The 15,999-nt window shown below is 39.9% G+C and overlaps 2 protein-coding genes across 2 annotated transcripts; both read left to right on the top strand.

Moving 5' to 3' along the window:
- The first annotated feature begins 59 nt into the window (after positions 1 to 59).
- On the top strand, positions 60 to 5,032 carry dnajb11 (DnaJ heat shock protein family (Hsp40) member B11). The gene is made up of 10 exons (XM_012826560.3): positions 60 to 229; positions 757 to 913; positions 1,581 to 1,678; positions 2,031 to 2,166; positions 2,249 to 2,391; positions 2,489 to 2,571; positions 2,796 to 2,853; positions 2,996 to 3,107; positions 3,287 to 3,446; positions 4,014 to 5,032. Exons 1-10 carry the CDS (start codon positions 156 to 158, stop codon positions 4,076 to 4,078), a joined length of 1,086 nt encoding a protein of 361 aa, XP_012682014.1. The 5' UTR covers positions 60 to 155; the 3' UTR covers positions 4,079 to 5,032.
- A 4,819-nt stretch (positions 5,033 to 9,851) lies between these two features.
- Positions 9,852 to 15,754, top strand: mob4 (MOB family member 4, phocein). The gene is made up of 9 exons (XM_031585432.2): positions 9,852 to 10,198; positions 10,915 to 11,031; positions 12,722 to 12,784; positions 13,391 to 13,491; positions 13,719 to 13,761; positions 13,917 to 14,003; positions 14,193 to 14,272; positions 14,772 to 14,883; positions 15,158 to 15,754. The coding sequence occupies exons 2-9, from the start codon at positions 10,972 to 10,974 to the stop codon at positions 15,290 to 15,292; spliced, it is 681 nt and encodes a 226-aa protein (XP_031441292.1). The 5' UTR covers positions 9,852 to 10,198; positions 10,915 to 10,971; the 3' UTR covers positions 15,293 to 15,754.
- Positions 15,755 to 15,999: the final 245 nt, after the last annotated feature.

Raw genomic sequence — 15,999 nt, 5'->3', positions numbered from 1 at the left:
TGTCCCGTTCTCTTTAAGAACTTTAAGGCGGTTCTTCCGGACACAAAGAAGGCGGTACTTTACCACAGAACAGGAAGAGGATACTGACAGACAAGAAGATTTGACATAGAAAGCCGGTCATTTCTGAGGAATTATTTTAGCGAAGCAGCGTATCCATGGAGGTCAGAGGAATGAAACTTTCAAGTGTATGCTGTCTACTTTTATATTTAATTGCTGCAGCCTTGGCAGGGTAAGTGGTCATTCCATTATTTCGTCTGCAGAACAGGTCTGATATGTATAAACTCGATCACCGGCTGGTACACATGTTCCATTGTGATTGGTCTACGTCGCCTAGACCCTTCTCCATGTGTTTTCATAAGACTACATTTAAATTCGTTCCATTTATATATTGTAAGCCCTTTCATGTGCTTTATCGGTGGATTCAATCTCACTTAAATACAGTAACGACTGTAACCTACATCAGATTCTACACAATTGCTTTCAAAGATGGAACGCCACATTTCTTAATCACTATGTGTGGCTAGCTAACGTTACGTTACGAGGTGTTATGTGTCGCCAGTTGATTACCTTGTGACTGGTGCCATCGTATTATTTAGAAGAAAAAAATGTAGGTCGCTTTTGATATTTGTAGGCTGTGTTTTCCGAGGTACATAATCCAAATTGTCCCAAAATTGTATAATGTAACAATTAATAGTTACGTTTAGACCCTTGAGGTACATGATGATTATGGTGTATTTCTTTCCCTATCTTTTGTAGACGAGATTTTTATAAGATATTGGGTGTCACCAAGGCTGCATCTGTCAAAGACGTAAAAAAAGCCTACAGAAAACTGGCGTTACAGCTTCATCCAGACAGGAATCCTGATGATCCCGATGCCCAAGACAAATTTGCAGATCTGGGTGCTGCTTATGAGGTATATTTCTGATTGTTCCTCTCTTTCTTTGGTACTTTCATTCGATGTATTGTATATTTAACGAGATAAGTTGCTGTCAGTACACATGTCCACTAACAGCTGTGCTGCATCATACATGTCATTTGTGTTTTACTGTATGTCGCAAATGGTGTGTAGCTCGCATAGTTTATTTTTCTAAATGTGTTTGCTTTATTATTATTTTACGAGGTTGGTTTATTGCTGAGTAACAATATTCAAGGGTTAGAGAGTGTCCATAGCTGTTAGAAGTGACTTGCGCGTTTGATTGGAACAGAAGACAGTGTGGCTGATCCTGATTGGTTAGTTGCTTGACGCGCATGAGCGCACGGCCTGGAGTACGCTTTGTTGATTGGCCTTCTCTATAACCTCAAGATTGTTTTAAACACAGGTTGAAGGTACTAATAGTGAAGTGTAACTCAAGAACAAACTTCTAGAGCTTCGTGTTAAAAAGTTTAATTAACCTACTGTTGGTTGCAAAACAGTAACGTCTGTACCATTTGAACTTACAATAACTTTGTATTTATTATGATGCTTGGGCTTTTCTTGTTCCACTGTACTGTTACATTTTCATAGTCGTTTTTCTTACATGCACCATGAAAGGAGGAAGACAAGTGGTAGAGATGACCAAATGTTTGTCTGCTGATTCCAGGTTCTGTCAGATGAAGAAAAGAGGAAACAGTATGATGCTTATGGAGAGGAGGGGCTGAAAGAGGGCCATCACAGTTCCCATGGAGATATCTTCTCTAGGTCAGAAGGAAACCCTTTGTATAGCAGGCATTGTATGAATGCTTCACACCAGGTGTACAATAAAAAGAACACCCATCACTGCTCAGTGGCACTCTTTCATAAATACCACAGATCTCTAACTCTCTTACTCTAAAGGTCAATTTGATGTGTCTTCTAAACAGTAACCAGTGATTTTCACATATGTTTTAGTTATGTTGAATAGATTTTGATGGAAGACCAATAAACATGATATCTTAATTACTTACATTATTCTGTTCATGTAACCAGCGTTTTTGCTTTAGTAAATTATATAACATTATCTCTACTTGCTTTCATATTTGACTTTCATCATTCCATGATGCTATGTTTTCAGTTTCTTTGGTGATTTCGGGTTCATGTTTGGAGGACAAAGACAGGACCGACAGGACCGAAATATTCCAAGGGGTAACGACATTATTCTAGACCTTGAGGTTACCCTTGAAGAAGTGTATTCCGGAAACTTTGTAGAGGTAAGCACAGGCGATAACTTGGATACTCTTCGATGTGATTAAAGTTCACAGCCGTTACAAATGTTTCCAACTTTGTCCTTAGGTTGTGCGAAATAAACCAGTAGCCAAAGAGGCACCAGGGAAAAGAAAATGTAACTGTCGACAGGAAATGAGAACCACTCAACTGGGTCCAGGAAGGTTTCAGATGACTCAAGAGGTTGTCTGTGATGAGTGCCCCAATATTAAGTAGGTGTTCCCCTTGTTTAATTATTACTCTATGAATGTGACTGGTAAATATGATGAGGGATGATGAGGTTGGTGGTATCTTCATTAATGTTCTCAGGCTTGTAAATGAGGAAAGGACGTTGGAGGTAGAGATTGAACAAGGTGTAAGGGATGAAATGGAGTACCCTTTCATTGGTGAAGGTAAGACATTCATTCAGTTGTTTGTTCATTCGTTCCTGGTCAAAGAACAGCTTTAATGCAAATGGCAACCACCAGCTTTTTTCTTTTTTAAACTGAGCTGATCATCTGTTGACTACCACATTTTTATTTTGTGTGGAATTTTAGCAGTTGCCTTACACAAGTAAAGTTACATTTAAAATAAAAAGTGCAATAGTGTGCATGACTCACTTTCTGTTATGATGTAGGTGAACCCCACATTGATGGAGAACCAGGGGATCTACGTTTTCGAATCAAAGTTCTGAAGTAAGGACACTAGTCTGCATAGAGACAGGGACCTGACTGTGATGCAGAACCATAGTATAACCGCACTGTTTCACCAATATATTCTGTGATTACCAGTATCTCTGAATGTATAATGTTTTCTAATATTGTTCTTCCCATATAGGCATGCAATGTTCGAGCGCAGAGGTGATGACTTGTACACCAATGTTACCATCTCTCTTGTGGAAGCGCTAGTTGGATTTGAGATGGAAATCACACACTTGGATGGCCATAAGGTATGCATGATATCTGGAGGACCATATCTTCTTTCTTTTTTTTGGCTCAGTGTCCCTCAGATATGTAACATAAGGCACCAGTATACCTATGTATTTTTAGCCTCTCTAAAATGTTTTAAAGTGCGTATGAGTTTATGTGTTTTCATGGTGTTTAACACTGGGACCTCTGGTATGTCAAGGTCCACATTGTGAGAGACAAGATCACCAAGCCTGGGGCTCGAATCTGGAAGAAAGGAGAGGGACTGCCCAACTATGACAACAGCATCATTCGCGGCTCTCTCATTGTGACTTTTGACGTAGAGTTTCCACGGGAACAGCTTGATGACAATCAGAAAGAAGGTGAGAAGGCAGTTAGATGCTATAGTTGTGTGGCTGTGTGAGAACCTCAGAATTGCACATAAATGGGAAAAGACATAACATGTAAAAAAGTAAGCAGCCAGGCACAAATACAAACTTCAGTTTGTATGTGAGGATATGTATATATACTCTAGCTAAGCTATGATCTTATTTATGCATTCATCCATGGAAGTTAATAAATACAATCCCATGCAAGTTAATAAATACAATCCAATTACAGTTAATACATACAATCCCATAAAAGTTAATAAATACAATTCAATTAAAGTGGATTACTGCTATTGCTCACTTTTTTGCATGGAATGGAAAACCACCATATGTGCTTTCAGGATGTGGAAGATTGTATTGGTGTCAGTCTGATAAAATGTAATGTTCCACGTTTTAGTCACAGAAGTGGCCACTGTATATGATTCACCATGTCTGTTTGATCACCTATGTTTATTCAAAGAAAGAAGGAGTGAAAGGACTAGGACTAGCCAGATTCTCATGACTCAAACATTTCTAGTATTGCGTACATTAAATTTATGTTTTACTTTTCTCTTTGTACAGGAGTGCGGCATCTGTTGAAACAAGCACCTGTTCAGAAGGTTTACAATGGACTACAAGGATACTAAAACCTTAGCAGACAGCATCTGGACTGATTGTCTTGCTCTCTCCTCCAAACACACACACCGAAACGCACACGCGCACCGAAACACACACACACACACACACACACACACACTGAAACACACACCGAGGATTAAGTGTCGGGAGTGTATTTATTATTTGGGTCTCAGGATGGATGAACTTAATGTGTCTTTTTAATTTTTACTTTGAAAGGGTTTTTTTTTTTTTCATACCAAATGGAATTAGAATATTTTTTTTCTTCTTTCTTTTATATTACCCATTTTATTTTGTGATGTTCAAAACATCTGTTCTTTGCATCTCGCAATGTCAACATCAATACACAAAGTCCATTTGTAAATAATGTATGCAAGTCCCTCTGTAGATATTGAGATTTTTCATCTCAAAGATGTATACTTGTCATATTGTTTCTTTTGAAGCCTTCAGTCCTTGCACTCTGTCTGGGAATTTTATGCAGGTGTGTTTTCTTGGGACTGAACATTTTGTATGAGGACCTTATGGACTTTTCTCCTCTTCCATTTTTTGAATGTAAAGTTATTTAGAAGGATTGAGCCTCCACACAGTACATTGTTGCTGGTGTATTTCCACTTATTTCACATTAACAGTTTTGGTTAGAGTTGACTGGCCATGTTTTTTGAGTTCTTGAGTTTTGACCCAACAAAGACATTTTTGATCCATTTGCTGCTGTCAGTGGTAGGTGACCTCAGACCCGGTAACAACCTCATAGACTGGATAAGGATCATCACTCTGTGTTGAAAACCGCCATCTTGTGCACCTGTACTAGTGGTGGCTGGTTATCACTCTCCCTGGTCCTTAGAAAAAGGGACTCCTTCACCAGGGATCGACACACCAACATTTTTTTTTTTTTAAAGAATATTTTAGTGGGAAGGGGAAAGGTGATTTTCAAATGAGAAATTCAATTAAAGGTTTTTAGTAATGTTTGACTGTTCATCTGTTGGGTTTGACTGGATGGTGCTGGTGATCACTTGTTTTTCTGGTTTTAAACAACACAAGCACAGTGTCCCATTGTTTTTTTGTGTATTGCTGTTTTGCAGCGTAATCTGCAGTATACAGTTGCTACTGTATCTTTTAAACATTTCTCTGCACTACAAAATAACAGAATACCCATGCCTCAGAGCACTTGTATACTTACAGTTGAGGTTAACAGGGCAAGATGTAGCATCACGAATAGGATGTTTCGAATACATGGCTTTATACCTGTTTTGAAGTTGCAAGCTTCACGCTGTCTTGCCTGTCTTCAGATATCTCAGGTATATTACATTGTCTTCACAAAGGTGTTCATGGATGGTGTTCATCACTGTTAAGGGTAATTGTGTTTTGTTGTAGCTTGCAGTGAGGATTCCTGGTTCCCAGTACACAATGTTGTGAAAACTTCACCCGGGCAATTTCATATGTAGTAATGTAGACAGAGATATACTTTTTCAAAGGGTTCAATATACCTTTCACTTTCCTAGATAAGGTGGAGTTACCTTTTTTCTGACTTCTACAACTTGCCTCATTAGGTTCTAATTTGAGTGGCATCTAAATTAAAGTGTGTATGTCCATTACTCATACCGGAGTGTGGAGGATCACTATAGCAACACAGGAGATTAACTCTGTTCTTTAGGAGGCGCTGGCATTGATATAGTCTAATTTAGGCATAATGTATCATGTAGTTTGGAATAACTAATGAGACTGTAATGGAAGAGGCAGAGTAATGTAAATGTAAATACCGTAATTTCCGGACTATTGAGTGCACCTGAATATAAGCCTCACGCACTAAATTTTTTAAAAATAATTATTTTTAACATAAATAAGCCGCACATGTCTATAAGCCGCAGGTGCCTACCGCAACATTGAAACAAATTAACTTTACACAGGCTAAAATGAATATCAAAACTAATACAATAGTTAGTTTTGCCAGTTAGATAAGTGCACTGTTGCTTTAAGAGCACACAGTCGCAAGAGTCAATCAGAAGCTAGAACGTTAGATTGAAGACAGACGCTAGTTTGAAACCAGTGAGCTAAAGAACTTGAAGACTGGATTTGTATTGTTGTAAACTTTTATTTTATTTTCTAAAGTGTTTTGAGTTGTGTTCTGTCTACGCTGGTAGACTGTGGTTATTTTGACATTAGTTAAGTTATTGAGAGATACTGAGAAATCGCGTGGAGCTAAGCATCCATGCGGCTGCATCCATGCTAGCATCCTAGCTCCACAAAGCCACCGTAAACACAAAGCCACCGTATACAGTCACAGGTATCATAATCCATAAATTAGCCGCATCGTTGTTTAAGCCGCGAGGTTCAAAGCGTGGGAAAAAAGTAGCGGCTTATAGTCCGGAAAATACGGTACATGACTACATCCTAGTGGTGGGTACGACACATAATGTACATAACCCCATATAAGGGCTATTATTTTGGGTTGATTGCCTACTTTGCATTTTCCTTATTGATCTTTGATGTGTGCCTAAATTATAATGTATTGTTTAAAGAATTTATTGAGGTTTTATGCCACCTTATCTCTTATAGAGAATTAGGACTTTTATTTTGACAATGTAAAAAGGTATCGCAGATCTCGTTATGTGTTAATGTAAACTTCTCAGTACGGCTAAATTTGAGTTACGGATGGATGCACATGCATATATTGGAAACGTTTAATGGTTTAATGGACCCGTATGAGACCAAAGCTCATACGGTGGTGATAGTTTCCCATTTTATTGAATGTTTGAAGAAGAAAGAAGAAAATAAAAGAGTGATTTCACCAGCAGTAAGTTTCACGCCACTAAATATACGGGGATCCGTTACACATAACCTTCAAGCTATGCTTCATGAGACTCTTACAAAGTATCTTGACAGAGTGACCAGTGCCGCTGCTAGCCATTTTGGTGCCCTAAGCATAACTCCTTTATGTTTAAGTTTAACATTTTATGAAAACGAAAAAGAACAACTTCCTCAACCCCAAATGAGGGACACTTTCTTCCAGGTGTGTGCGCGCGCCAGCAGCTGACCAACAATAATAGAAATCGCAAGGTTTCATTAGCCATACCATAAACCTATTAATTTCAGTGTAATTTTGGCAAACCACTACTGTACTTGCTTGGATGTATTGTTCATATTAATAGTCGTGACAATTATTACAAGTTTCTCTCAAATTTCATGTTGTTTTCTTGAAATAGCCTTAGACCAAGGTTGCCCAATTTGGGGCCCGCGCTCGATTTTTTTTGGCCCGCGCTCCGATTAGAATCAGAGTCAGAACGTCATTCGTTAAACAGCATTTTAACCCATTTCGAACAGGGCCTCTGTCTCAACGTCCTATGTAACTCAGACTGGTTGCAGTTCACTGCCTGGCCACAGTTTTAACATGGTTTTAGATGGGTCAAGGAGGGGCGCTATTTACCTCTTGTCAGATCCATAACTTTGCAGCTAAAGTTGTGATTCCTGGTTGCTATGGTTAGGTAGCTAAGGAAACTTTTAATATCAAACGATTTAAATGGAAGATTTCCGTTTGCATGAAATGATAGCTAGTTATCTAGCTAATGTTATAATCTCCTCGATTTAACTTCTACAATTATAATGGGTGCCTGTGACACTTCGTATGAACAAATTCATATTCATGAGTTCATATTCACACATATTAACACCAGTTCATTATGTGTAAAGAATGCTGATATGAAATATGAAAACAACCAGTAGTCAATGTGCAAGCTTCCAATTTAATCGTGATTTAAGATACTCTATTTGAGTTGGGGCAGTCTGTCCTTCAGTCGAGGCATGATGATCTCTCGCTACAAGTTTCACCTGTTCGTGTTGGCGTAACAAATGCTCGTGGAGTCAAGTGCAGTTGAGATGGCGCTTGTCTCCAGGGCACAGATTACACTTAAGTGTTATATTTGTCTCTTTTCACGGTTACAAATAAAAAAGGCTGTGATTGGAATACGGGACTGGAGCTGTTCCTCACGGGACAAATCAAAATCACCCATAATATTTTGGGATGTCCCGAACAATTCGGGACGGTTGGCAACCCTACTTGAGCAAATTAACCACTGGATGTCTCAGAACTTTCTCCAGCTAAACAAAGACAAAACTGAAGTAATAGTTTTTGGTAAAAAGGAGGAAAGATGTAAGATTGCCACCCTTCTTAACAAAAAAGGACTTAAAGCAAAGGATACTGTCAGAAATCTTGGTGTCCTCTTAGACAGTGATCTAAATGTTAACAGCCACATGAAAGCAATTACTAAATCTGCGTTCTACCATCTCAAAACATTGCCAAACTTAGGGGTTTTATGTCAAAAGATGACTTGGAAAAACTAATTCATGCCTTTATCTCCACTAGGGTTGATTACTGCAATGGGCTGTTCACAGGCCTTCCCAAAAAAAACCTTAAACAGCTTCAAATGATACAAAATGCAGCAGCCAGAATTCTTACAAAAACAAAAAGAACTGACCACATAACCCCTATACTGAAATACCTGCACTGGCTCCCAGTAAGTTACAGGATTGACTTTAAAGCACTGCTGCTTGTTTTCAAGTCACTTAATGGGATAGGGCCAAAGTATCTATCTGACATGTTTCAGCAGTACGTACCTCTCAGATCTCTCAGATCGCAGCATAAATTTCTATTAGTAAAACCCACTGTCCAAACTAAACAGGGTGAAGCAGCACTCAGCCACTATGCGGTTCACCTCTGGAACCAACTTCCAGAAGACATTAAAAACGCTCCAACTACTTTCAGTTTTAAATCTAGACTAAAGACCAAACTTTTCTCAGATGCCTTCTGCTAACTGGCCATGAACAGTTCCTTTGAAGCATTATTGCTTACTGTAGTAGACTAGTGATTGTTATTGTTCTTTGTATGCTTTTATTTCCTATATTTTACTGTTTTTATGCCTTAATGTTCTCATGCTTTTATTTTCTATAATTTACTGTATTTTATGATCATGCACGGACCTTTTGCTTTTTTTTATGTGAAGCACATTGTTGTGCACGTATGTGAAGCACATTGAATTACCATGGTGTATGAATTGTGCTATATAAATAAAATTGCCTTGCCTTGCCTTACTTGCACCTAAGTTATAACATATTTGAGTGTGCTAACATTAGCAATAACGTCAGATAGTTCGAAGTGTATGCATAGGCTAACCATTAAATTAGCAGCACATTTCCCGTATTTAACAATGAATCCACATGGACTTACCTGAAAGTCATGCACGGGCATCATCTCGCAGTTTCTTTCTCTTTCTTTTGTCTGCCCCTGACTCCTGTTGTCTTTTTGAAGCCATTTTCGAAAAGTTCACCTAGCCTACTGTCAAAGTTCGTCAGGCCACTGAGATAGGAAAGGGCACCCACGGCGAGCTTGGGAAGTTGAGTGTGTATTTTTTTTCTTGTTCTGCCTGTTTTGTGATATACATGCCTAACATGTCCCTACTATTTATATACTGAAATAATATCGGCATTATAATTATTATAACTATGATGATTTTTCAGTTGCCTATTTTTTGGTGCCCCCACAGGAGTTGGTGCACTACGCACAGCGCGTAGTGCGCGTTATGGGAGCGGCGGCACTGAGAGTGACATAGAGTTGCAGTGTGTAACGGAGTTGAAAAATCCGTTTAACAATATAATGTATATATAATGAGTTTCGCCATAATTCAGTTGTAAATAATGTTGGTGTTTTGGAGCCACCTCTGGAGCTGTGGTGTACTGCAGGTCGGCAGTTTATATGTGTGTACTGTTGCCGCTACTAGACAGAAAAAGTTTGCCTGTCAACGGTAGGTCCACTGTACAAAATTACCCTGATGATTTATAAACTTACAGATTGATGAATGCAATAAATGTCGACAACTTCGACATATTACATGTGGTTTATATGATTAGTATGTATTTTGTTGTTTGTAAATAAGTTTTATCAATGGGCAGAGAGTTTTATCATATTTTGTATACCACGAGGTTCATCATGATACATACTGATTAGCTAGCTAGTTCGCTGGGAATTTCCCATTCTCCACGTACCGTAAGCTAGCTAACTGTACTGCCGTACTGAATGTATTTTGACATTTGATTTTATTGGTGCAGATGCTGTGTACCAATTGTGATATTTGCATGAACAGGTATGTTGCTGTTACAATAGTGTTATATGTGTGAAATATGTGCATTGTTGTTTAAATTGTTTGTGCGCTGTTTTACTTGTGCGTGATTAATGTGTTGTTTAAATGAGACAGAAAAAGTTTGCCTGTCAACGATGCTGTGTACCAATTGTGATATTTGCATGAACAGGAATAAAAGAATCAGTTGCAGTATTCGTCAGTCCTAAGTTTGACCACCGTCACACAGTGCTCACATTCGTGTCAACTACTATTACACAAGGAAGAGTTGGATAACAGACCCTTGGGCATATGTGTCTCATGCTATAAAGGTCTTATGTATATATATATACACAGTACTGTGCAAAAGTTGCAAAAGTTTTCTTCGGTATTAGTGTGTCTATCTATTTCGAATGTCAAACATGTGTTTGTATTGTTTCAAACGTGCCTACACACTGTGCCTTGCACAGTATTATGATAATTAGCCTACTATTGGTGTATTAATAATAACAAAATTAATTTGTTCTGGTTTAATGTAGGCCTATTTAACAGTTTGCATTTCCGATTGCCACATGACAGTGCCCCTGTGACACATGACCTGAACAACGTAATGTCGGCATGTGCCCCGTGAGCTTTATGACTTTCAGTGATGTCTCCAATTGTCCTTGGGCTATATTCTACTCAAAACTTTGCATGGCACTGGTAGAAGAGTGGAATGAACTCATCTTTGGCTACTCCCTCAGTACCATCGCCGCTTGTAGAAAGCGTCATCGACAGTCGCATCCGGGAATTCTGTCGAGATGGTCATGGCGGAGGGTACTGCTGTTCTGAGGAGGAATCGGCCAGGCACTAAGGCGAAGGTATTTTATCATTGTCTGAATTCAGTATAGACCCAGAACAAACTATCCAATGCTGGTAGTTGAACCCCAGGACTGGTTTAAGAAAATTGTGACAGCGGCCAACCAACATTAGCACCCAGTAGAAGTCGCTTACAGCCAGCTAGCGCTAGCCCGTTGATGTTAACGACAGCTAAGTTAAGTTAGCTTGCAAAAGCAGGACATTTCGATTTTTTTACTTGACTGGGTGTGTTAAATAATATGTCGATGGTTTTCAGTCAGCCTGCGTACACGCTAATTTGGGAACGTTGTTTACATGATTGAGTTTAGGAACATCAACCAACCTAGTGTAAATCTGACTGCTTGCTAATCAGTGTCAGCTTAGCCAGCTTGCTGGTCAACAGTGGAAATAGCAAACATTGCCTCGCTGGCTGAGTTATATTGCTAGTTTTGAAAAGCAAGGACTAAATAGTCCAATGCTGGTTCTGTCTTAAGGGTTAACGTTAACTAGCCCGGTCAACACTAACTTTAGATTATTCGAGGAACAAATAACGTTATGCTAACAGTGGAGCATTGGTTAGACACAAGTTAACAACAAAGTGGCGCATTGCATTCAGGGAGTGAACCTTGTGAAGTCTGACATCTACTCAGTCAGATGACTTCATCGATGGAATAGCGTTATCTGTGCTTTATATGCGTGTGTCTTTGATGTTGCAAAGCATTTGATGTTGTTTGTCGTAATCCATAATTCTGGTTAAGATTAGTTAACTCAAGCTAGCTAAAACATAACTGATACACTGACTACGGTACAGAGTCACGTAAGTTTCATTCACAGCTGTCATCGCGAAAGCTTCTATACGCTACGACGATTCTGGTTATAATGAAAACGGAGTATGTATCAAAGATTACCATATTATGTATGAAAAAGTGTGTAACTTAAAGTGACTTACATTAGCCACCCAGTCAGACCTTCAATGAGTGAGGACAGTTGCTATTTATTTGCATTAGAAGTCAATGAGGATTCATGACCTTAGTGTGCAACAGTTATAACAATGTTCCCTTGTGTGAGATGTAGGTAACGTTTAGGTGTGATTCCATATGTAATGCATGGGTTTGAGTGTAAAGATTTAATACCTCTCTCAGTGTGATTAACTCTTGATGCAAGGGTGTTCTCTAGTAGATTATCACTGTGATCTGATTTACAATGCTGCTATTACCAAATGTTCTATGTACATAGCCATGTCTCTCAAAGTGGCCTAGAGATACAGTATATGGTTTTGAGGGTCAATGGGCGCCTATATGTCTGGCTAGAGCTTCTTACTAAGAAAGGGTCCAGATAAAGTGGAGAGAGTCTTTGCACCTAGTGTGTGACCTTCGGTGTAAGAATCTGTCGCTACTGTGTGCAACTGTTGGGTGCGTGATTTGCACCTGCTTTAGTGGTATACTTTAGGGGCTTCTTGAACATTCGGTGCAGAGACACCACAAAAACATTCCAGGGCCATCATAAAGACATCTTGAGATGATGGGAAGAGAAGACTCTTGAGATCTATCTTAGTAGCTCTGCTTTATTTGAAATCATTTAATGTCTTCCTACTCTAGTGTCTTTTGATGTCAAGTCTTCTTTTCAGGGAAACGGTTATCTTTTATCCAGTTTAGAAAAACAATGCCATCGGAAAAACCTCCAAATCTATCACTCGTTTACTTCCTTTGGCAGGATTTCTACAACTGGCCCGATGAGTCCTTTGAGGAGATGGACAGCACGTTAGCTGTCCAGCAGGTAACTTAAGCCATGTTCTCAGTCTTATAGCTTCTCATGTAAAGATGAAAGATGATCCTGAGGATAGGAAACTGTAAGAGCAAGTTACACATGTCTGATGGATTACTCATTCATAATAGCAGTGTTTCTTTAAGCAGCTACATGCCATCACAGCAGATACCACAACATGAATGATTCATGGGAAGCAGAACTTCATAGAACATGAAGCTGTATGTGTACCTGACCGATATACCCATGTCCATCACCTGTAGCTTTTGTCACTAGTTCTCTTATACTGGAAATTTAACCACAAACCTTCAGTCAGTCTGCTCCATTTTTTTCCTCTGGTAGCTGACAAGCTGAGTCTCAACAGCTTATACCGCATGACTAACCAGTTTATGACCATGGCCAAAGCTGTCTATGCATCAAAACAAAGCAAGGCCACTGATTATCATCAGAGCAGGTCCTCAGTGGCTTTAATATTCGATGCATCGGCAGACTGCAGGTAATTGGTAGTCTGAAGGAGGAAATGGTTTTGGGAGTATTGCTGTTGTGATGTCCTGTGCAGGTCTGTGTATTTAATTTGTTTTTGTTGATTTGTTTTTGTTGATTTGTTTTTGCACTCAGTACATCCAGCAGAACATCCGCTCTGACTGCTCCAATATTGACAAGATCCTAGAGCCACCGGAAGGCCAAGATGAGGGTGTGTGGAAATATGAGCACTTAAGGTAAGAGCTGACTACAGCCACTCTGTGTGAAGGCCAGGGCTTACTCAACTGAATTTAATGTGTTTGGGCTCATTCACAAACTCTCTGAAATTGTGTTCTATTTAAAAAATTTAAGACAAGGCAAGGTTTAAACTAAATATTCTTAGTTCTATCATAAATGTGTTTTTGTAGTACATCGTGCTTGTTACGGAAGCAATTAATAAGGACTTCCTGTATTTTAATTACAGGCAGTTTTGTTTGGAGCTAAATGGACTGGCTGTCAAACTACAGGTATCTGTCCTCATTATTATGTTTAGCCTGCTTGCTTTAGTCTCAGCCGGGTTTGTTTTCGATGCTAGTGCTAAGGTTTTGAGACTTGCTTTGAGAAGTTTAGGGGTGTGTGTATATAATGACTTCACTCTGAGGTTATCATCTTGCCTGAACAGGGTGAGTGTCACCCTGACACATGTACCCAGATGACCGCCACAGAGCAGTGGATCTTCCTCTGTGCAGCACACAAGACACCAAAAGAGGTGAGCAGCCAGCCCAGTCCACCTCCATGGACTGCCAGAGTCCCCGTGCTGTGTGCACTCTTTATGACACCAGTAACAATTCAAGTGAAATTATTGTCTGAGAAAAACATGAGGTCTGTCAAGTTTCTTTGCCTCCTTGTCTGTTTGGGGCGCAATCTTGCCGTTAACACGTTCCTTTGGTCCTTTCAGTGTCCAGCCATCGACTACACAAGGCACACGCTGGATGGAGCAGCCTGCCTTCTGAACAGCAACAAGTATTTCCCTAGCCGGTGAGTTAACTCTGCAACTAGTTGACTTGACTTGCAGATCAGAAGTGCTCAACGGTGAATGTGGCAGTTTGTAATTTCACGAATGGATTGGCTTAATAGTTAAATGTTTCATAAAAAGCAGCAGATGTACATCTCTGAGCTCTGTGTACAACAGCGTAAATGTTCCCCCTGAGCATTGGTACTTAGACTTGACTGCAAAAGGATTAAATTACAAATTGTACTTACTTCATGAACGCATTCATCTACCCTGAAATACAAAAAATAACCAACCAAACAAAAATGATTTAAATGTACTTACATGTGTTCTGGTGTCAGAGTGAAGGGTTCTACTTCTGTGACATACTGTGTGCCACGAGGGCACTCTGTGCTTATTCACAAGAAACCAGTAAATGTGATGTCATTCGGAAGTTAATGTCCAATCTTGAGTTGTGTTTTTTACAAGCACAAAGCAAAGACATGTTTTGATGTAAACCTGGGTTGTGTCTGCTTTTCTCCACAGTGTCAGCATTAAAGAGTCGTCCGTAGCCAAACTGGGATCAGTGTGCCGTCGCATCTACAGGATTTTCTCCCACGCCTACTTCCACCATCGGCAGATATTTGATAAATACGAGGTAAAAGCCATTTCCAATGCATAGAGGCAATGCTATTTTGTTTGTCAGCAGTTTCCCATTCAGACAGAAGGTGGCGGTGTTGACCCACCTTGAGCCAACTCTGGTCTAGACAGACCCAGTGCTGACAGCTGTGGGAGTACTCCTTGCAACTTCAAAAATGAACACCACTTATATAACGTCTATTAATAAACCTACGTTTCTGATGTGTGTAATGTGAGTGTGTAAGAGCCAGTGGCACCACCTGAATCTCACCACTTCCTCCTCCTCCCTCCAGAACGAGACCTTCCTGTGCCACCGCTTCACGCGCTTTGTCATGAAGTACAACCTGATGTCCAAGGACAACCTGATCGTGCCCATCCTGGAGGAGGAGGTGCAGAACTCCGCCGCCACAGGGGAGAGCGAGGCCTGAGACGGAGGAGACGGCGGCCATGGTGGCAGCGGCAGCAGTGTGTTCTGCAGCTATGCCCAGTGCCCCCCCTCCCATCCCATCCTCCCAACGCCCATCCCTCCTCAAAAAAGAAATAATCTTTTTTGATTCGTTGTTTTCTGAGCAGCTTAGACTTGACACATGCATACTCTGGTGTGCCCCTTGTATATATGACCACCACCGTCCCCTCCACCCTCCTCTTGGCTTTTATTCTAACAATCATGTCTGTCGTGGGTGCTTCAGCTTTAAAGTTCTCTCTCTCTCTCTCTTTCGTTTGAGCGTGGTTGTATCCCACCCCCCCCCCCCCACACCGTCATTATTAAGTTATTTAATGGGGAAAGGCACATGACCTAATCCACAATTTTTGTTTTTATTTTTCTTAAATGATGAACTAAAGTTTGATATTTTCATGTCTTAATTAAAAAAAATACTTGTACCCAGAAATTGGGGTGTGTCATCATTACAGTATAAGTACACAAAAAAGCATGTAAAAATACACACTCTTTGAATAGCTTAACTGAATAAGCCCTTACTGATCAATCCATGTTATCACAGGATTCTAGTGGTGCAGAAGATGGATCGGGGTGCTCTTGCATAAAGGCGTAGATTTACTTTCATCAAGACCGTGCCATCGTTAGGCTTTCCTTACTATGATGTCTGTATTAACAAAGAATCACTGACTTATTCCA

Source organism: Clupea harengus, chromosome 2 (genome assembly GCF_900700415.2).
Source record: "Clupea harengus chromosome 2, Ch_v2.0.2, whole genome shotgun sequence".
NCBI classification, from domain to species: Eukaryota; Metazoa; Chordata; class Actinopteri; order Clupeiformes; family Clupeidae; genus Clupea; species Clupea harengus.
Note: the sequence above shows the minus strand (reverse complement) of the source record. Positions and strands in the feature narration are given on the sequence as shown.

Excerpts from the sequence above, each read along its gene's own strand:
- dnajb11 (XM_012826560.3), top strand. The coding sequence starts at position 156 with ATGGAGGTCAGAGGAATGAAACTTTCAAGTGTATGCTGTCTACTTTTA. Across the intron at positions 2,392-2,488 it reads GATGAGTGCCCCAATATTAA|GCTTGTAAATGAGGAAAGGA; the intron begins GTAGGTGTTCCC and ends TAATGTTCTCAG. Across the intron at positions 3,447-4,013 it reads TGATGACAATCAGAAAGAAG|GAGTGCGGCATCTGTTGAAA; the intron begins GTGAGAAGGCAG and ends CTCTTTGTACAG.
- mob4 (XM_031585432.2), top strand. The coding sequence starts at position 10,972 with ATGGTCATGGCGGAGGGTACTGCTGTTCTGAGGAGGAATCGGCCAGGC. Across the intron at positions 11,032-12,721 it reads GGCCAGGCACTAAGGCGAAG|GATTTCTACAACTGGCCCGA; the intron begins GTATTTTATCAT and ends TTCCTTTGGCAG. Across the intron at positions 14,884-15,157 it reads AGATATTTGATAAATACGAG|AACGAGACCTTCCTGTGCCA; the intron begins GTAAAAGCCATT and ends TCCTCCCTCCAG.